Source organism: Rhineura floridana, chromosome 3 (assembly GCF_030035675.1).
Source record: "Rhineura floridana isolate rRhiFlo1 chromosome 3, rRhiFlo1.hap2, whole genome shotgun sequence".
Lineage (NCBI taxonomy): Eukaryota > Metazoa > Chordata > Lepidosauria > Squamata > Rhineuridae > Rhineura > Rhineura floridana.
Window position 1 is genome coordinate 202,439,911 of NC_084482.1, and position 22,701 is coordinate 202,462,611.

A 22,701-nucleotide genomic window follows, 5' to 3' on the forward strand; every position below is an offset into this window, starting at 1 on the left:
TCCAACCTCCTCTTATGCATTGTATTGTATTGAATTGTGGTATGTTTTGTTGTTTTTTCTTATGATTCATATGTTTTGTATACGTTGTAGTATCTGGCATCTTCTAATGAAGTAATTTTTTTTTTAATTATCTGCTTTGACAGCCCCTCTGGCCACTCTGCTGCAATAAGCCAGACATTCAGAAACAGCCATGTCCCAGATTTTATCCAACCAGCCCTTTTCTGTGAACCTTCCCATTTCCCAACTTCTAATCCAGTTTCCCGATGAAGCAGTCCTGGGCCATCCAATCTGTCTATTGATATAACAGCAATAGCGTGGGATGAAGGTGAAGCACCTGGTATGTAATAATCAATACCTTTGCCAAAACTGCAACTTTTTTTTTTTTTTTGGCAAAACCGCATTCCTATCAGAGATGGAACAGGTTGCCATTCTCACCAGAACCCCTCCAACAGGTCCATGGAATAGTTGGATTAACTCAGTGTAGTCTGATTGGGGTCCAGTGCCATCTAGATATGACTTTAGCTCAGTATTGTCTAAAGTGACTGGCGGCAGCTCTCCAGGCTTTCAGGCAGAAATCGCTCCCTATTGCCGGGGATTGAACTAGGGGCCTTCTGTATGCAAAGCAGGTGCTCTGCTACTAAGCCACGGGCCTTCCTCTATTTTAATAATTAATTTAATAATTAATTTAATAATTAATTTAATAATAAGATTAATAATAATAATATTAATGGACCCCTTCTCGGTAAATCAGCCAGCAAACTCACAACCGTTCTGATGAATTCACACATTTTTTTTGTTTTGCCCAAAACCAATGTTTTCCTCCTGGAAGCTGGAGTAACAAAAGATTTTTGACCTCATCATTAAATTCTCCACAAGGGTCTTCTGACACCTTAAATTATTATCCTGCCTTTCAGGACAAGTGTCATCCTAAGGCAAGTCATATCATGTATCCAGTGTTTAGAGTGTTGGACTAAGACCTGGGAGACCAGGGTTCAAATCCCCACTCAACCACGAAGAGCACTGGGTGACCTTGGGCCAGTCACTGTTTCTCAGTGTAACCTGTGAGGATAAAGCAGAGAGGGAGGAGAACCATGTACACCACCTTGTGCTCCTTGGAGGAAAGGTGAAACACACTGGCTCTCACTTGCATCTGATAAAGTGGACCGTAGTGCATTAAAACATATGCCATAAGCCAGTGGGGTGTAGTGGTTAGAGTGTTGGGCCTGGCCCTAGGGGACCGGGGTTGAAATCCCCACTCAACCATGATGCTCACTGGACCAGTTACTCAGCCTAACCTACCTCACTAGGGTGTTGTGAGGATAGGGAGGAGGAGAAGCATATGCACCACCTGGAGCTCCTGAGAGGAAAGATGGAATATAAATGCAATGAAAAGTAAATGATAAAATGAGTAATAAATGTGTTAGTCTTTAAAGGCCTCAAGACTCTTGGTTCTGTTTAAAAACCATAGCAGCCAGTACATAACAACCTCCTGATGGTTCCTGTCTAGCAGGAAAAGAGTGCAAATCTCTCCCACTTCTCACCTTTTACTTACACCTTCTGAATTGTTGAAAGCTGTCAGTGCTCTCTCTCTCTCTCTCTCTCTCTCCCTTTCTTTCTCTCCCTCCCCTTGTGTGTTAAGTCATGTGGCATGGCAGCTCAGTTTTGTATGAACTGCTCCTAACTACAAAAAAAATCCCCACACATAGGAATCTAACAGATCAGGATGCCTTTGCCCTGACAAGCTAGCTTTGTACGACAATGCCTTTTGTGCTTTCTAAGCATGTGTATGTTAAGTCATGCATAATTACAGCTCAGCTTTGTATGAACTGCTTCTAACTGCAAAAAAAAAATCCTGCACATAGGAATCTAGCAGATCAGGGAGCCTTTGCCCTGGCATGCTAGTGTGTGTTGAGAGGATGAACGCTCAGCCACCTTCCCTGAGAGCGCTGCAAGGTCCTTTCAAAGGTCTGAGCACCTTTTCAGAGATTAAGCACTGATTGTACCTTAACACTGAAGGCCACCCTGCTGCCATCTGCAGTCTCGCGGCAGGCAGAAATTCAGCGCCTGGATGCAGTCTGGAGGTGTCATATTACGCACAAGAGGAGGAGGAACTGCAGCTGAGAGAGACTTGTGGCCGATTTCTCCCTTTTGGCAGCTTTCCTAGGAGAGAGAGAGGCTGAAAGGGGTTAAATGCACAGAGATTTCCTTTCCAGACAGGCTCCTCAACTGGAACAGAGAAAGACGAGCGAGCTGCCTTTCCCCCGCCCGCCTATTCTCTCCTTTCAGGAGACCTGCGTTTCCAAACCGAAATTGCTTTGCACCTCTTTCTCCTTTTTTTTTTTTTTTGCAAAAAATCAATACATTGGAGAGCTGTGCATATTTCCAAGGACTAGAGCCATGGAAAGCCTACATGGATCAGGTGAGCGAAACCAAGGAGGGTTGCTCGCCCGGACGCAGGGAAAGGTGGGGAGTGGGATGATGTGCAAGACATCCTTGGCTGGAAAGATGAACAGGGAGACATCCCGTCCCCCAAGTCGCAGCTGTAGTAGGCTAGAGGGATGCCCGGACAGCTCATTCTAATCAGGCTTGGGGCCATCCCATCCTGCTCCGTGCAGATCAGAAGGCGAGCAATACAAGGAAATGGTACGAGGTTGGAGCACACTTTAAAATAATAATAGCAATAACAACAACAATAATAGAAAGAAAGGTCCTGAATGGCTTTTAGATTGGCTTCCCAAGGAAATGCCAGATAAGCAAAATCTCCCATACAAGCTGTGCTGGAGGAGGGCCATGTAGACCCAGTATCCTGTTTCTGACAGGACGGGCTTGTCGGTCTTGGTTGGGGGGGGCATGATTTTCCCTTCAGGCTTGAGTGAAGCCGGGTTCGAATCCGACAAGCCCATAAGAAGCGGGCTTTGTTTTTCATGGGGAAAGGCTGTAGCTGAGCGGTAGAGCATCTGCCGTGCATGCGGAAGATCCTCGGTTCAATGCCCCGCCTTTCTAGGTAGGAAAACCCCGGTTTGAAACCTCTGGAGAGCCGCAGCCAGTCAGTGTATGCAATGCTAAGCTAAGATGGACCAAAGGGCAGCTTCCTATGTTCCTTTCCTGCCATTTGCCGTCCGTTCCAGCGTATGGGATTCCCAGATGCCCTGCTTCGGGCTGTGAGGATTTTGCTTAGCTCTGATGGCTTCTAGCTCTTGATGGGCAGCTTTCGGAAGGATGTGACTTATCTCTCTTTGAAGCGAGCCGCGCCGCACCTTGCCAGAGCGAACCCCATAAAGTAATCCCCCTCGCCCAGCATCGAAGGTAGGCTGCTACCGGTACTCTGGTAATCGGCTAGCACCTCGCAAGAGCGATCAGCCGGTTTTCCAATCCCGCAGGTTGACTGGAAAGCAAAACAAATAAAATTAAAATGGTAGGGAAGAAGAGAGAAAAATGCTCCTGAGCATGATTAGAAAGGCCCAGGCTGAAGTTTGGAATAGGCTGTGTACACACCATACATTCAAAGCACATTTTCCACCCACCCCCTAAAGAATCCTGGGAACTGTAGTTTGCTCCTCTCAGAGCTACAATTCACAGCACCCTTCACAAACTACACTTTCCAAGATTCTTGGGGAAGGAGGGAGAGAGGTGTGTCTTAAATGTATGGTGTTTACAGCCTTCCAAAACTGATATTTCAGTAAAGCATCAATGACAAAAAAGAAGAGGCCTTATGCAGATTTAATTGAGTGAGACCCTGGAGGGGGGTGCCAGATGAATCCCCATAAGCATGTATTTATTTATTAAATTCATATCCCACATTTCCCTCTCATTTTATCCTCACAACAATCTTGATAGGTAGGCTAGGCTGATAACATCACCCAGTGAGCTTCACGGCTTGAGTGAGGAATGGAACCCTGGTCTCCCAAGTCTAACACTCTAACAACTACACGACACTGGTTTTAGGGCAGGAGGTGGTACTGAGGCTCCGTGTGCTGGCCCTGGCCCCTGTGGCTGATGTACATGCCAGTCATACACACCCACCCCACAACCATGTGTTGGGCCAGGTTGGTGGAGCGCATGGCCTGTGGGTACATCAGAAATTGTTATTTTAGTGTGGCAGCACCTTTGGAACTACCTGCCTATTCACATCAGGCTTCACTGTATTCCTAGGCACCTGCTTAAAACTTTTTTGTTTAGGCAAACATGTCCAGACACAGATGTTGATGTGCTGATGTCTTTTCACAGAGCAATCCAACTCAAGGGGAGCCTGCATAAGTGGTGCCCGCGCAAGAGAAGCCTGTAAAAAGTTCCTCCACATTCAGTTGCTGTTCAGGAGCCTCTAGGCTAGCTGAACGCCGGCTCAGTCGGGAGCTGCGTGCAGGGACCACAAAGTAAAAGCCTGTTCTCCCAAGTACCCCTTCTCCATTGACTTCTGTTGTATTAATTTTCTTAGACCAACCTTTTTCCCAGTGTAATTGGGACCTGCAGGAGCTCTCTGAACACAAGTGTGGCCTAAGGCCTCTATCCTTGGCCCCTCCTCTGACACGCCCCTGGAACACCCCTTTTTTGGGACGTATCCCAGATTATGCTGGCTTCATTTATGCCGGTCTCAGCTGAGCAGGCTGGGCCAACTGAACCCCGGTTGAGCTGAGCTGAGGGACTTACGCCGGTGTAGCCTGGCTGAGCTGGGACCCAGCTGGCTCAGCTGGAGATCTGCTACATCCAACTCCCCTCAGCCTGGTGTAAATGCGAGTTGGATTCCGCCCTTAGTCGGTTGTGATTTTAATTGTTTTAAAAAATTTTTTAATTATTTGCTTTTAACTGCTTTATTAATATCAACTTTTTGTAAACTGCTTAGAAACAGTTTTGTCAAAATCCTGCAGTATATAAACTTTGTTAAGTAAAATAAAAATAAAGGATCAGTGGCAGGGCTAACTCTCACAGCCCCACACTGCCCTCAAGTGTGCTTTTCACGCACAGGAGAGCTTGTCTGAACTCCCCTCATGGGCTTATGCCAAAAGAGACTGCATGGTCCAGAGCAGGGCTAGGGACCTTGTGGCCCTCTGGGTGTTGCGGCTCCCATCATCCTTGACCGTTTGCCATTCTGGCTGGGCTGATGGGAGTTGGAGCCCAGCAAAATGGGGGGTGGGGGTGAAGTTATCCTGGTATAGAGGTAATTAGAAAAAGAAAAGGGGTGATTGGGGTTGAGAGGAAAGGATTACTCTTTTCCTCCTCAGCTGTGGTTCCCCCACCCCACATGCTGAACATTCCCCCCTTCCGCTGCCCTGCCACAATTAGAGTTGAAAGAAGCCTTTGGTTTTAATTGTGTGTGTGAGAGAGAGAGGCCTGAAGGCTGCAGATTGGAACAGAATGTTAAGTATATCAGTGGGTGCTGCTGTATAAGGGCAAGTGGGGCACTGCCCCACCACCCTCAGTCTGCCCTCAGCCAGCCCCTGCTTGCCTGACTTCTTACTTTTAACCAGTCTAGGTGGTGGTCTGGCTGCCAGCTTCCTCTTCCTCCTTAGACTCAATTTTTCCTTGTAGAACTCGGCAGGGAGGAGGAGGATGGGGAGGGGGGGAAACTAGAATTCGTCGTCTCCGCCTGTCATTGGCTCTGGCTTCACCTACTGCTGGCCTCTTCGCTTTCTGCCTCACCAGTCCCAATGGGCACCAGCCGCCATTTTAGGTATTTCCTCCTCACTTGCACTGTCTAGGAAAATCGGCACCCCTCCTCAGACTAAGCTGGGAAGCAAAACCACTTCCCCCCCCCCAAGCCTAACTGGTAACAGGGTGGGGGACAGTGAACATGTGGTTGCTCTGCGTGATTGTATGTGTGGTTTCAGTGTGCACATAGTTGTGGTATGTGCATGCAGTGGTGTGTGTGCATGTGCATGGTTGCGATGTATGCATGGTTGTGGTGTGTGTGTGTGTGTGTATAGTGCCATAATAGTTTCTTCAGTTTGCAAATATTCCCAAAGGGCTCAAAGAGATTGGATGGTCCCTGAGTCAGCACATCAGATTAGGACTTGCAAGAGCTTACTTGAAGTCCCCACTCAGCCTAACCAGTTCATACTGTTATCAGTGGAGGCTGGTCCATTAGGCCCAGGCCATAGCCGGCCTAAAAGTTCAGAGGGACACCAAAAAAAGTAGGGGGAGGGAAGAAGAAAATATGTGATGAATTTAATTATTTGTTTTTTGGAAAAAAAGTAGGGGGGAGAACAATTTTAGGGGGCCATGGCCCCGCTATCCCCCCTCTTCTGGCCTCCCACCACTTGCCTGCATTACTTAAATCATCCCAGGTTGTGGCTTCCTCCTCCTCCTTAGTGTTGCCTTCGTAGAATTCAGCAGGGAGGAGGATAGAGCCAAAATGAGAAAGAGTTGGCTCTGACCGTCACTGGCACCGGCTCCACTTACTGCAGGGTTTATGCTAAGCTTTTCTTCCTATTGCACAAGCAGCCAGCACACTGCCCACCACCAAACTAGTATATTTGTCCCATAATATACTATTGGACTGCCATCAAGTCGATCTCGTCTTATGGCGACCCTATGAATAGGGTTTTCATGGTAAGCAGTATTCAGAGCCTCTGAGGCTGAGAGGCAGTGACTGGCCCAAGGTCACCCAGTGAGCTTCATGGCTATGTGGGGATTTGAACCCTGGTCTCCCAGGTCGTAGTCCAACACTCTAACCACTACACCACACTGGCTCTCATAGCAGGCCTTTTTTCTGACAGTACCCACCAATACAGAGTACCTGCACCTCTTTTTTTGCTGCCTATGCCAGCTTCTTTGTGCTGGCACTCCCAGTACTTTTATCAATTATAAGTACTGGCACCTCATTTTTTACCGAAAAAGCACTGACTAGTAGCATAAGGTTATGAAGATTTGAAAAGAACCAGTATTTATCTTCATTTTCTATTTCTTTTTCTCATCTATTTCTTTTTTAGAAACTACCTAGCTCCTTATTAAATCCCATATGATCAACTGGACAAAAAGTTATTTCACACTGTACAATTTTTTTGACACTGCACAAAATGTGTTTAGCTGCATATTAGAATAAACCCTGACTTACTGTTGGGCTGTACACTGAGCCCCCTTGCTGGAAGAACAGGGTAAAAATGCAAGAACACTGCAATAATGCGTGTTGGGATGAAGAATCTGCATAAATGCTGGCTTATCTGATTTCCAAGGAAGGTAGCCACCCCCTCTAGGTTCCATAAGAAGTCAGTAGTTTAAGATACGTTGATTCCCACATCAGAGAGGGAGTCAGTTTTCACTGTGCTTTCATTTCAAAGGGATTAGTTAAGTGTTTCAAATGAAATGCTGAGGGTCAGACTAGGCAGGTTGCTAGCTGTATCTTTAGCAATCAACCCCGGTTTGTTTTGCTTTTTAAAATTAATTAACAGCAGTGGGGACGGATTTTCATTTGTACTATAACACACAGGGAGCCAGTGTGGTGTAGTGGTTAGAGTGCTGGACTACAACCTGGGAGACCAGGGTTCAAATCCCCACACAGCCATGAAGCTCACTGGGTGACCTTGGGCCAGTCACTGCCTCTCAGCCTCAGAGGAAGGCAATGGTAAACCACTTCTGAATACCGCTTACCGTGAAAACCCTATTCATAGGGTCACCATAAGTCGAGATCAACTTGAAGGTAGTCCTTAAAAACAACAACAACACAGGGAAGGAAGGTTTAATTCATTCCTCCTCTGCTGAAGTCCCGATGAAAATCCTCCTCTCCTGGGAGCTGTTATTAGTCCCCGTAGGAGAGCTCCCACTGATTCCAACAGGATCTTCCTTCCCAGGACTAGTAGCAGCTATTGGGAGACGGGGAATTTTCACCAGGATCATAACAGCTGATGAAAGAGTTAAGCTGTCCTTCCCTGCACATTGCTGTGGAAAGTGTGGGATAACACTTGCCTAACAAAATGTCATCTAACTTCCCCACAAACATATCTGGATGAATACTCAATGAGCAGGTCATAAGGAAACAAGTTTATTGTAAACCGCCCAGAGAGCTTCGGCTATGGGGCGGTATATAAATACAACAAATAAATAACACAAATAAATAAAGAAGGACGTGGCAAGTAAGAGATGCTACGATAGAAATAACGCATGGTATGGAGAAAATAGCTGTACAGTTTTCAGCGAATGCTGAATACGCACATTTTTACCGTGGCCTTTGGTACTTGAGATGTGTGTTTTCCGGACCCGCCCTGTTCCTGTGAATGGAATGTGTTTTAACTGTTTTTAATACTGTACTTTACATTTCTGTAACCTGCCCTGGGACCTATTGGTGAAGGGTGGGCAATAATAACAATAGACATTTTTCTCAAACGCACATAATATTGGAACCAGGGGTCATCCGAGGAAGCTGAATGGTGGGAGCCTTGAGATGGACAAAAGGGAGGGCTTCTTCACCCTGTGCGTAATTAAGCTATGCCACAAGATGATGTGATGGCCACCAACTTGGGCAACTTTGAAAGGGAATTAGACAAATTCATGGAGGATAAGGCTATCAATGGGTACTAGCCACAATGGCTGTGTTCTACCTCCACTATCAGAAGCACCATTCCTCTGAATACCAGTTATTGGAAATCAGAACAGGGGAGAGCACTGTTGCGCTTAGGTCCTGCTTACAGACTTTCCATTGGGGCATCTGGTTGGCTACTGTGAGATTGTACTGGACTAGAGGACCTTTGGCCTGATCCAGTAAGGCTGTTCTCATTTTATAGAGGCAGCATGCCTCTGATTACCAGTCACTGGCGAACTACAGTTGCTGTTGTCCTCATGTGCTGCTTGTGGGCCACTTTAGGAAAGAAAGGGGAAAGGGGTTGGCTCAGTGGTGGAGCATCTGCCTTGTATGTGGAAGGTCCCAGGTTCAATCTCCAGCATCTCCAGGTAGGGCTGAGAGGAACTCGCTGCCTGAAACCCTGGAGAGCCCTGGCCGCTCAGTGTGGGCAATACTGAATTAGATGGATCAGTGGTCTGACTTGGTATAAGGCAGCTTCCTATGTTCCTAGAATGCTGGACTAGATGGGCCTTTGGTCTGAACTAGACTAGACTAGATGGGCCTTTGGTCTGAACCAGCAGAGCTGCTCTTCTTAAATTCATGCATAACTCTGTACTTTTCAATGCATATTTTGTTTGCAGCACAAGAAATGAAAGTGGAGGATCATGACTCTGCAAAACCTGGGGAGAAATCGGAGGTAGGCATGCCAGGCCCTCATGTTATCCAGAACAAACTAGGCCCTCATGCTATCCGGACTAGAACGACCCGAGAGCTCCAGGCAGGGATGACTCCGGGACCGATGTGGGAAGCCCCATCACAGGAATTCTTGAAAACGCAGCAGTACTCATGTTTCAGGATGAGAAACCCGCTGATGGAGCCCTCCCTATGGAATCACACCACAGCTTTTCACCCCTTTTTCAAGGGGATAGCCGACGCCAGGCAGTGGCCCAGAAGAGAATGGGTTCCAGGTCTCAAAGGAGGCATCCTCGAGGCCTCCAGAAGCCTGGATGCTTCTAAGAAAGTGAAGGAAGAGATCCCAGATGACAAAGATGCCATCGGCTTGGAGACACGATGCCAGCGCTTCAGACAGTTCTGCTACCGGGAAGCGGAGGGCCCCCGAGAAAATGGCAGGCAGCTCCTGGAGGTTTGTTTCCAATGGCTGAGGCCCGAGAAACACACCAAGGAGCAGATCCTGGAGCTGGTGATCCTGGAGCAGTTCTTGGCAATCCTGCCTAAAGAGATGCAGGGGTGGGTGCGGGGACACAGCCCAGAAAACATGTCCCGGGCGGTGGCCCTGGCTGAAGGCTTTCCTCTCCTCTTTGAAGAGCCCAAGAGATGGGAACAAAAGGTGAGGGGTTTTGTTTTGAATCCTAGGCCACTTCCACACTGTTGCTCTTTTGCTGGTGTGATTCAACCACATACTGGCAATTTTAGGTTGTGTGATTATTGCTGATTGGGAGGCCTTGCGCAACAAACCCGCTTCACCCCCAAATACCAGACTTTTTTGTGATAAGGAAAGTAATGGGGAAACCCACTGGAAAGGGCTGGAATAATGCTTGCTTTGATACAGCATCATCTTAGCTCCCTGCAAACAAATTGAAATGAACTTGCATTAAATAGCCAAGGTCATCTGGAAGGTCATCTGGAAGTGCCCCTAATAATTTCAAGAAGCCTGGAGAGGTCACTGTTTCAGCACATATCTGGAAACCATCTAGCAATCAGGTTATATCTGCTCTGACTGAACACTAAAGACCGTCAATTCTCTTCCCCTCCATTTCAATTTTTTGAAAATAAAAAAGTCACCCCATTAGTGCAAGGATTTCCACCTGTGCAATGGGACTTCCTGTCCGTGGCTTCCATGCCCCTTCTAAATCTGCTCCAGAGGGTTGGAGGAACCCCAAGAACAGATCTGAGGGGGGCACACAGGGAGGGGAAAGAGAGAAGAAGTCCCATTGCACAGGTGTAAATCCTTGTGCTAACTTGATGACTTTGTTGGATAAAGCCCATTGCCTAGAATTTTAAAGAAGTGGGGAGGGGGAAAATAACATTAGAGTTTGGATAGAACATCTGCAGAATTACATTACAAAAGGTCTGCAAAACTAAGTACAAACTTACATTCAGTTTCAAAAGGAATTAACAAAAGTAGAGACAAGGGGGAGAAAAAAAATACAAGCATCTATATCAGTGTTTCTCAACTGGTGGGTTGGCTCCCTGGGGGTCATATTAAGATCTTGGGGTCATGAGTGTTTCCAAAAAATATGTATAATGTAAGTACAATGAATAATAATAATAAAAAAATAAGTACTTTGATTCGTTTTTTATCATTACGCCCAAAATGTTATTTATAATTAAAAGTCATGATATTTCAATCCTTTTGAAAATTAAAACAAAATAATTGGGGGAGCCAGGTGTGATGGGTGTGTGTTCAATTGTCATGTTAGCTAAAAGGGTAAAAAAAAGGTTAAGAACTAGTAGACACCGTCAAAACATTAGGAAAGGACTGGTTGTTACTGTATTGTTATTGAAAGATGTTGCTGTTGCTTTTTTAACAATGTTAATAGTTTATTTAATTTTTTGTAAACTGTATTGTTCTTTTCTGATGTGTATTTTGTATTTGTGTTTAACTTTTGTGAGCCGCCTTGAGGGCCTTTTTGGCCAAAAGGCGGCATAGAAAAAACCATAATGTAACATAACATAATAAGAAACTCTATATCATAACCTATCAACAACAGATTAAATAATAGTTTAAGCATTCTCATCAAAACTGATTTTTAAAACAGTGTTAAAACTGCAGTGTATATTAACAAACCAGTGTATATTAACAAACCCTCCCTGGGCTCCTACTGGGAGGAAGGGCGGGCTATAAATCACATAAGAAATAGATAGATAAACCCTAAATCTTTGCTATATTCAATAAATGGCTGCCAATTTGTTGCCAATTTATGCCCCCCCTTTTTTTAATCTGATGTATAAATTCTTGCTGCTGACACCATGTAGGATGCCAGTTCCTTGTTTCCGAGGATAGTAAATTCACCCAGTTCCTACCAAACAGAAGCTGGATGGTCATCTATCAGGAATGCTGTAGTAGCCGCAGATTTAGTGCATCTGCTGTGGTGTGTGTGCTAGACTACATAACCTTTGAGATCCCTCTGAACTTTAGATATCATTACATCTGTAGCATTAACTGTTGTTTTTTCAGACCTTCAGAAGGCCCTAACTTCATCTGAACGCTTTTCTTTCAGCCGCCAGGATTGCTGAAGGAGGCCTTTGCTGACTTCCCATTGTTGGAGCAGAATCCATCAGAGTCCCAACAAACCCTTCATGTGGAGGCTAAGCAAGAAGACAACAGAACAGCCTGCTTGCTGGGTGAGCCTGACGTCTTGGATGGTAGACAGTACTTGAGGTTCTGCAGAACCTTTTCATCTCTTTGCTTCCTGTAACTCAGATCAACATCTGAGCCGTTGTTCTGTGACCCGGGTCATCTGATTTGCAGCAGATGTTCACACAGGGTCAGGGCACAAGCATCAGGGTAGGTGGAAGGAGGAAAGAGTACACTTTCCAGGGACCTGTAGATTCAGTGGGGGGCAGCCCATGCTACAACCTGTTATCTTGAGGGGAAAAATTGAAGCTAAACCGTAGGGCTGGATTGATGCAACATGCTCTATATGAGAGCTGCCCTTGGGCCTGGTTCGGAAGTTTCTGCTGGTGCAGAATGCAGCAACGAGACTGTTGATAGGGGCACATGGCCAACAACATGTGACACCATGTTAAAACATCTGTAGTGGCTGCCTACATGCTACTGAGACAAGTTCAAGGTCCTTGTATTAATTTACATAGCCCTGAATAACTTAGGTCCAGGATATCTTAGGGACCACCTGAACTCTTGTATCCAGCTCAATCACTGAAATCATAGAATCATAGAATAGTAGAATTGGAAGGGGCCTATAAGGCCATCTAGTCCAACCCCTGCTCAGTGCAGGAATCCAAATTAAAGCATACCCAGCCAGTGCTGTAACTAGGCAGGTGCAACAGGTGCACAGGCACAGGGCCCAGGACGAAGGGGGCCCTGAAATGGAATTGACAAAAAAAATGGTCAAATATAAAAATATTTTCAAATTTTAAATTTTGCTGCCGTGCTCTGCTGTGCGGTTCAGATGTCGGTGAACCGAGTGCGTCAAGTGGGCCCAGGCAGCCCATCGCGTTATTTAGTGGTTTAGCGATTGGTCATTGCGTCGCTCAGTCCCTGGACGCCCTTGACTCACTCTGCTCACCAACATCTGAATGACTGAATCGCAGGACTGATCGACGCGTCACGCGCACGACGGGAGCGAATGTTTATGTTTATGTCGTGGTTTATGCCGCTTTTTACCCAACGACCACAGCTGAAAATATGTTGATGCTGTTTGTTAACTAGTCTGACTTTGACTTGTGATTCGATAACGAACAAATTACTTTGTTTTTGCGTTTATGTGTTATTGTGAAAACAGGTAGGTAAGCTTTACAATGATCCACATTCTTGGCCTGCTGTTACAAATAAATTAATATATTCCCTTGTCAAACATGGTCCAGATCAAGGCGACGACATGAACTTTAATACCTTGGTATCAGACAATTCAGGGCGAAAATTTACAAAGGACTGGTTTTATGTTAAACAAATTAATGGAGAAACAGTTAAAAGAAAATGGATGTTATATTCTATTAATCAAAACACAATATTTTGTTTTCCTTGTAAGCTTTTTGGACACAAATCGCATAATCTTTCAGACCCACAAAAAGGATTCCATGATTGGAGGCATCTTCATGTCGTTATTCCCCAACACGAAAATTCCTCTGAGCACTGAAACAATTATGTGAAATGGAAAGTGATGGAAAAAGATAGAAGATCAGGAATGATTATTTAGCTAATTCAATTAACAAGGAAAAAATGATATGGCGTGAAATATTGAAAATAATAGTAGATGCTATTCTATTCTGTGCCAAAAATAATATTGCTCTTAGAGGTTCAAATGAAATAATTGGAGATCCAAATTGCGGAATTTTTTAAAATTTAATTGAATTTGCTAGCCATTATAATACTACTTTAAAAGAACGTATTGAAAAACATAAAAAAGGTTCCGTTTCATATTTTTCACCCATTATTCAAAATGAAATAATAAAATTGTTTGGCGATGAAATCATATGCAGAATTAAGAAAGCAAAGTACTACACAATTTTATTCGACTGCACTCTCGATGTCTCAAGGAAAGAACAAATGAGTCAAATGATAAGATACGTCCATGTTGACTCTAATGGTAAGGTGATGATCGAAGAAAGCTTCATCGACTTCATTCAATCACATGAAAAAACAGGAGAAGGTTTAACGACTGAAATTTTAAATAAACTAGAAGCTGATAAATTGGATATTCATGATGCCAGAGGACGATATGACAACGGTGCCAATATGGCTGGCAAATACAAGGGAGTAAGCACGTATTTTGGAAATTAATAATTTGGCTCTATTTGTACCTTGCGCAGCTCATAATCTAAATTTAGCTGGTGTCCACGCTGCATCTACAATGCCAGAAATGATAACTTTTTTTGGTACTGTGCAGAGATTATTTAATTTTTTCTCGTCCTCAACAACACGATGGGAAATTTTAATGAAGTCTTTAAAATTGTTACTTAGAAGTTTTTCTGATACAAGGTGGTCATCAAAGGCCAATGCAATAAAGTCACTATGTTTACAATTATCCGAAGCAAAGAAAGGATTGGAAACTATTGCAAATGATTGATCAAATCCGGAAGCTGTATCAAATGCAAAACGTTTGCTGTTACAAATTAATTATAGATTTATCTGTACTCTTTCTGTGTGGAATAAAATTCTACAGTGCATTGAACGAACAAATAAAGCATTACAACGAAAAGATGTATCGATAGACCATGCAACAAAATTAATTGATGGACTATGTGGAAATTTACAAGGACTATGAGAAACAGGTTTCGAACAAAATTTCCTGGAAGCAAAAAATTTGGCTGAAACAATGGATATAGAGATTGGATTTCCTAATAAACGGAAGTGAAGAGTTAAGAAAATGGAAATAGATGAAGCACCAGATGAAGGAAGTAGCATGACACCCGAATAATTATTTAAAATGCATATTTACAGCGTTTTTGACACTCTATTGCCTCAAATAAATTGGCGTTATGAGCAACTGAGAACTATCTGTGACTATTTTTGCTTTCTCTATGGCTCGTCTTTAGAATCGATGAGCATTGCTGATTTACAAAAATTGGCTGCAGATCTCGCTATTAAGTATAGCAAAGATTTAAATATGTACAAGCTCACATGTGAAATTCAAAGCTTTAAGTTTGAAGCCTCGACACTGATACAAAACGTTAAAACTGCAACTTCGCTTGATATTCTACAGGCTCTTCATGACTTTGGATTAATTGAGTCATATCCGAATATCAATGCTGCTCTCCGAATATTTCTCACTCTTCCCGTTTCTACTGCGTCGTGTGAGAGAAGTTTTAGCAAGTTAAAATTAATTAAGAATGATTTAAGATTGACTATCGGACAAGAACGATTATCCAATCTTTCCATAATTTTGATTGAATATAATATCGTTAAAGATATTAATTATGATGATGTAATCAATGAATTTGCTGAAATGAAAGCCAGAAAAGTGCAATAAAATAATTATTTTCATTTATAAATACATGTGAATGATCTTGTATATTTCTTGTGTACACAAAAATTATTTATAAACAACTGTTATATCGTATTTGTTTTATTATTATTGCCCCCCCCCAAAAAAAATTAAGAGGCCCAAAAATAAAACCTTGCACAGGGCACATGAAAAGCTAGTTACGGCACTGTACCCAGCTGTCCAGCTGGCTCCTGAATCCTCTGAGGAGCGTCATTGGTAGTCCCCCAATTGGTGAGGCTCATTTGACAGCAACAAGAAATCAAGCCTTTAGTATCATCAGCCCAGTCCTTTGGAATGCTCTGCCAATAGATTCAGCAGGCATCTTCTGTTTTGACTTTGAAACGTGCTGAAAGCTTTTCTGTGCCACCAAGCTCATGCAGGCAATTCAGAAATTATCTTTCTGTAATAGTTTGTCAATGATTTCTGATTTTAAATTTTTTACATGGTTTTTATTGTATGTATGCATGATTGTTGTAAGCAACTTTTGTTTTTATGAATAGCAGTATACAAATATTTTTATAAATAAATAAATAAATTGTAGACCAGGGCTGGGAACTGGCTCTAGCTGGTGGACCAGATGGTTATATCCCTCACAGCCCTTTGGCCAGGTTTGACAGATGAGCAAGACTGCCTACCTGTCAATCACTTGACATAACATCAGTGACATCACACTAATTTTGAGTGACCCGCTTTTGCCTGTGGGGTTTGAAATCAAACCGTGCGGGCAAAGACACAGCAGTTTGCAAGCCGATGGGTGTGGCTTGGCCTAAATGACTTCAGGGACCAACGGGGAGGACTGGTAATTAGGCCTGTGGGCTGGAGGTTTCCCTAAGGATGATGGATGACATTTCTTTTTACAGATGATGCCTCCTACTGGAAAGAACAGGCAGGGTCCACTAAAGCCTTTTGCCTCCCCTCAACATCCATCTCACCAGACCAACCCTGCCTGCAGTTGGTGATGGTTGGGTCCTCTTGTTCTCTCTCAAGTATTTGCTTTTTCTTTGTCTTGTGCATTTTCTATCTTGTGTTTTCTGAGCTGGTGTTTTTTTATTGTGCTTCCTCCTCTCACCCTTTGGTGTTACTACAGCTTTTGGGTGTAATTCTTCTACCTCAGTACATTACTTCTTTGTTTGCCCTGTGTGTCTCATGACTTTTTTATTCCCTTTCCCTGGTTTCCCCTTGTGGCCCAGGGGGAGTGTCTGGTTGTCGCAAGAAGTCTTTTGCCTTCATTGGAGTTCCCTGAAGAGAGCTCTTATTTCATTTCATGGAGGGCATAGAGCTTGGCGGGTCCCACAAAGAACCTACATTTATTACATTTATTTATTACATTTATACCCCGCTTTTCTTTCACCATGGAACCTAAGGCAGCATACATGTGGTTCCCAGGCAGTCTCCCATCCAGACACTGACCAGACCCAGACCTCCTTAGGTTCAGGAAGGTGGTGGCCTCATGTGCCTTCAGACCATAGCCTGGGACCATAGTCTACCCCAACTGCTCTGTTAATCAAGCGTTTAGCACACCACATCCCTGTCAGATTGCTTGATTTCAGTTTCTGAAGGGCACAGAGCTTGGCGGGTCCCGCAAAGAACCTACCGAAGCAGGAGTGCCAATTCTATTTGATCATCATGTTACCCTACCAGCTCTGTTTATCAACCATTTGAACATAACAGATCCCTGTGGGATCACTAGATTGCTTGATTGTATCATCAGTCAGTGAGGCTTTACATTTCAGCATTTCTAGCCCTTTCAATGGACTTGAGAATTGCTGGGGTGGGTGGGTGAACAGCACACAGACAGTGTTTGTGCCTGGCTTTGCAGGAAGAGCCTTTAAGTCTTTGCCTGTTGCTTCTGCCACCTCTGGCCGCTATGGTCATCCATGAGGGGCCTGGTCAGACTCGAACGCCTCCTTCTCTGACAGTACCCAACGCTTTGAGGCAGGAGCTTTTGCAAATGGGATAATGCTGCTTCCTATGTCAGTCATGGGGTTTTCTCAAATGTTTCTCTCATGAGTATGCCCATGCTTTTTAAGGACTCCCTCCCTCATACAAAACACAGGAGGGGGGGGATCCTCTTCACAAGAAGCCTATAAAGGATATAGTATGGAGGGGCAAATGTAAGGCACCATTCCAGGAGGTATAAGAGAAAGAGGTCCCACAGATGTCCCTCAGGTAGCAATTCTGTGGGTCTCCTTCCTCCCCCTATTCCAGGAGTTCTCCTGTCATTGTGAGAGTTGGCGAAGAAACATGCGCAGAGGGCACTGATCATGCTGTTGCCTTCAACAGTTCCCTGAAGGTAAGAGGGGGCACTGCCTGATTCTTATCATTCACCCTCTGAACCTGCAAGGGAGGATGGTGAACTTTCTGAGGGAGAACTGATGTTGGTTCAGTCATTACAGGCAAAAGCATGGAGAGCCTTACAGCTTACTGATCCTGAAGGTCCAGCTCAGGATACTTCCTCTCATTCATCAGCTATGAGTGCATAGAAGGTTTTCGCCTCCCCTTCTGGTAAACCTGTCACTGTTTCTTTTCCTCGGGCTTTTGGTGCCATCTGGAAAACTGAATGGGCTAACCCTTGTTGTTGTTATGTGCCTTCAAGTCGATTACGACGTATGGCGACCCTATGAATCAGTGACCTCCAAGAGCATCCGTCATGAACCACCCTGCTCAGATCTTGTAAGTTCAGGTCTGTGGCTTCCTTTATGGAATCAATCCATCTCTTATTTGGCCTTCCTCTTTTTCTACTCCCTTCTGTTTTTCCCAGCATTATGGTCTTTTCTAATGAATCATGTCTTCTCATGATGTGTCCAAAGTATGATAACCTCAGTTTCATCATTTTAGCTTCTAGTGATTGTTCTGGTTTAATTTGTTCTAACACCCAAGTATTTGCCTTTTTCGCAGTCCATGGTATGCGCAAAGCTCTCCTCCAGTACCACATTTCCAATGAGTTGATCTTTCTCTTATCTGCCTTTTTCACTGTCCAACTTTCACATCTATACATAGAGATCGGGAATACCATGGTCTGAATGATCCTGACTTTGGTGTTGAGTGATACATCTTTGCATTTGAGGACCTTTTCTAGTTCTCTCACAGCTGCCCTCCTCAGTCCTAGCCTTCTTCTGATTTCTTGACTATTGTCTACATTTTGGTTAATGACTGTGCCGAGGTATTGATAATCCTTGACAAGTTCAATGTCCTCATTGTCAACTGTAAAGTTACATAAATCTTCTGTTATTATTTTAGTCTTCTTGATGTACAGCTGTACTCCTGCTTTTGTGCTTTCCTCTTTAACTTTCATCAGCATTTGTTTTAAATCACTACTGGTTTCTGCTCGTAGTATGGTATCATCTGCATATCTTAAATTATTGATATTTCTCCCTCCAATTTTCACACCTCCTTCATCTTGGTCCAATCCCGCTTTCCGTATGATATGTTCTGTGTACAGATTTAACAAATAGGGTGATAAAATACAACCCTGTATCACACCTTTTCCGATGGGGAACCAATTGGTTTCTCCATATTCTGTCCTTACAGTAGCCTCTTGTCCAGAGTCTAGGTTGCGCATCAGGACAATCAGATGCTGTGGCACCCCCATTTCTTTTAAAGCATTCCATAGTTTTTCATGATCTACACAGTCAAAGGCTTTGCTGTAGTCTATAAAGCACAGGGTGATTTTCTTCTGAAATTCCTTGCTCTGTTCCATTATCCAATGTATGTTTGCAATATGATCTCTGGTGCGTCTTCCCTTTCTAAATCCAGCTTGGACGTCTGGCATTTCTTTCTCCATATATGGTAAGAGCCTTTGTTGTAGAATATTGAGCATTACTTTATTTGCATGGGATATTAAGGCAATAGTTCAGTAATTACTGCATTCTCTGGGATCTCCTGGGATCCCCATGTGGAACGTCTAAAAACATGTTTCAACAGATGGGCACTTTTAACATCCAAAGCCAAAGACTTCAGGTCCAAGCAAATGACCTGAAATCCTAGGCTGCCATCCTCAGGGTGACTACCTGGATGAGAACACCCCAACTGAATAGCCTAGCATCTGTGGTCAGGATTAGTTTCTGTAGCTCCTCTCACTAACACTCTTCATTATTTGGAGAAAAAGCATGTACTGTCATAGCTCTCTATGACAGGTCTGAAATGGACACCTGAATTCTCACCTTTGCTGGAATGGGATCTTGGAATGGAAGCAGAAGCTGCTGGAAAAAAATGGGAGAAACCACAATAATCAGACCAGTTTATAGCCCGACACCATCAGGCTGATGTCACCTGATCACATCCTACGATCAGATGGGAAAGAACATGCCTAAAGGACATCAATCAAGTTAGCTAACTATACTCCAGAATGGTTTGACATTAGCCAAAACTCTGATAAAAGGAGCTTTTCCAGCTAAATGAAGAGTCTCAAACTTATGTGTGCAGAATCTTGCCATGCCATGGGAACCTGTGCAATGCCAGCCATCTCCATAATTAAACTATTGTTTAAAGGAACATAATGGACTACTAGCAGGCTTGAGGCTGCTTTTCCGCTTAATTAAATGAGACAGAAAGAAGCATCTTCTCCTTGATTCTATTAAAAACATCTTCGGAAAGGAATTATCTGTCAAAGAAAGGAATAAAGAAAATTTATTTTTTATTTAAAGCATACACTTCATTTAATACAGAACTGCCAAGATTTAAGAAGAAACAGAATAGCATCTGAGGTTGTACGCACCATCATGTGCAAGCCATAGCCAAGATACACACATGGCACAGAAAACTGAGCTTCAGCCAATATCTAGAAAGCCTGATAAAAGAGAGGCAACTATGCCTTTTCAATGGCTAAGGACAGAGCCTTGTGAAGCTAGAAAAAAGGACAAGCCTCTTTTTCAGTTTCATCTACCAGTGTTAACCATCATCCTCTAGGGCAGTGATTCTCAAATGGTGCGCTGGGGCACACTGGTGCGCCGCAAGAGGTGGCTAGGTGTGCCACGAATATTATGAAAGTATATTATTATTAAGTTATTTTTATTCATAGTTTAAAATATATTAATATATTTTTAATTTTGTACATGAAGTACGCCAGAAAATTTGTATGTTTTATAGTGCGCCGTGAACCAAAAAAGTTTGAGAACCACTGCTCATGGGCAAGTACTCAAACTTCTCATGGACTTGTGAGGTAATTATCTTAATTAATTTATTTTGAAGTGGATCTATTGAGAAGAGCCAACTGCTCTTGTTAATGCTTGCACATATATGTACTGCAGGGCCTTCTCTGGTAGGGTTGGGATCAGAGCTTGGAAAAGTTACTTTTTTGAACTACAACTCCTATCAGCCCAATCCAGTGGCCATGCTGGCTGGGGCTGATGGGAGTTGTAGTTCAAAAAAGTAACTTTTCCAAACTCTGGTTGGGATAACCTTTTGTATCCTCAAGAACAGATTCCGGAGGGATTTCCATTTATTTTTTTGCAGACTGTCGCCCTCTAGAGGAGCCAACAGGCTCTTTTGCTGTTGCCCCGGAAATGCTCCCTGGGCCCTACTCTTCAGGCCTTGGGAAGAGAGAAAATGGAAATGGACTGCCTTCAAGTCGATCCCAACCAGGGTTCCCAGGTTCAGGGCCTGAGACTGATCCTGTATCTTTAGGAGAAGAGAAAATCAGCCAAGTGCAGGTGTTCTTGTAACCCTGTAATGGGAAAAACCACAAGGTGGAATTCTCCCTCCCTCCTGCACAACTTTTAAAGATACAAAAGACGTCTTGGAGGCTGGGCCTGGCAACCAAGAGGTCTTTTGTATCTTTAAAAGTTGTGCAGGGGTAAGGGAGAATTCCACCTTGTGGTTTTTCCCATTACGGTGTTGCAAGAACACCTGCATTTGGCTGACTTTCTTTTCTCCTAAAGATACAGGATCAGTCTCAGGGATTGAACCTGGCAACCCTAATCCCGATTTATGGCTACCCTATGAATATTGTTTTCATGGTAAGCGGTGTTCAGAGGGGGTTTACCATTGCCTCCCTCTGAGGCTAGTCCTTCCCAGCTGGTGAGGGCCTGCTCAGCTTGCCACAGCTGCACAAGCCAGCCCCTTCCTTGTCCGCAACTGCCAACTGGGGGGCAACTGGGCTCCTTGAGACTATGCAGCTTGCCCACGGCTGCAACCAGCTCCCTAAAGGGAAACAATTTGATATCAATATTCAGGGAAAAGGAGGAAGGGAACTCCTCAACTAGGGCCTACTCCATGTCTCTGCCCAGCTAACTCGCATCCTTTTCTGTTCTGAGGAGAAAAATTCTAACCTCTCCACAGAAACAAACATGGAAACGCATTAAGATTCCTCACCACACATGTCACCCCTTATGTTTCTGAGGGAGGAGGGAACAGGCACAGCTATCCTAAAGGTTGACAAAGTTTGAGGGAATCACTCTGTGTAATCCCTCCACACAGAGGGAACATGCTGAACCTTCAGATGACCACAATCCGACATGATGTCACCCTTCTGCAGTGAGTACACTACATGTATCCACAGCCCCATGCCGTGACCTAAAACCCTGGTGTATCAAGGCTGGAACACAAGGAAGAGGGGATACATTGCCACCGATAGTGGGTTCTAACTTTATGCATCACCAACCTGAGTGATTCACACAATCTCCCAAAATCTTGATGAGTACAGCTGACAAACTCTGGGTAAAAGGGCCCCACCATCAGCCGTCAAGGCAGTAACAAAGGAAAACTAGACCAGTTCACAACTTCATGGAAACAGCCCACTCAACCTTCCAAACAGTATTGAAGGTTGTGGGTAAAACAAACACAGCGGGCAGTTGCGCAGGAGCACAAGGGAACATTTTTATTAGTTCTTGGAACCTCTAGGTAGGGATTGTAATGAGGGCTCAGGCACCCCAGGCTGTTCCTTAATTTACTGCAAAATCCACCTGGCCACAGCCAAGGAGGCAGGGAAAAATTTCAGGTGTATATCCTAATTCCTCACTGAAAACTCAAGCAGCCTCAGACTTTTTACTGGCTGGTTCCACATAAACTGGAGGAAAAAAACTGCTGGAGGAGCTAAAGGAGGAGATCCCTCAGAATGGCCGCTTGAAGGAGAATTGTGAGATCTCCTAATGTGACTTTTAGATCCAAGTACTCTTGCCCTTCTGTCTCCTGCGCGTAGGAGAGCTTCCCCTATCCAACTACGACAAATTAAAAGGGAGAGAACTCTTAATCTCTTGGGAATACGTATAACCTCTGACCAGGACAAAGACTTAGGAAAAACACCTTCCACAGGAAAGGACACTATCACATCAGAAAGGGCAGTGTTACCCCCCCCTGCCAATAATAGCACAATTGATTCATGCTTGAACCAGAAAAGATATAATGCTTTGTAGTCATCCTACAAACTAATTTAATCCTATTAGGGTTAGCCCCCCCCCTTTAGAATGCACACCTTAACGTGGTAAGGGGGTCTGAGAGTGTTGAAGAAGCTGAGAGCAATGCCGTCAGGAGTCTAGACCAAGAGGCTAGACTCCCAGCAGGGGCACCCATGGCACAATGGTC

At 44.1% G+C, this 22,701-nt stretch overlaps 1 protein-coding gene across 1 annotated transcript in view; it reads left to right on the top strand.

Annotated features, from left to right (window-relative positions):
* Positions 1-2,213: 2,213 nt before the first annotated feature.
* The window catches only part of LOC133381162 (zinc finger protein 91-like), a 141,888-nt gene continuing 121,400 nt past the window's right edge, over positions 2,214-22,701 (top strand). The window contains exons 1-3 of the mRNA XM_061619808.1: positions 2,214-2,419; positions 9,133-9,839; positions 11,734-11,857. Coding sequence (XP_061475792.1) covers positions 2,398-2,419; positions 9,133-9,839; positions 11,734-11,857 — 853 coding nt within the window. The 5' untranslated portion in view covers positions 2,214-2,397. The remainder of the gene's footprint in view (positions 2,420-9,132; positions 9,840-11,733; positions 11,858-22,701) is intronic.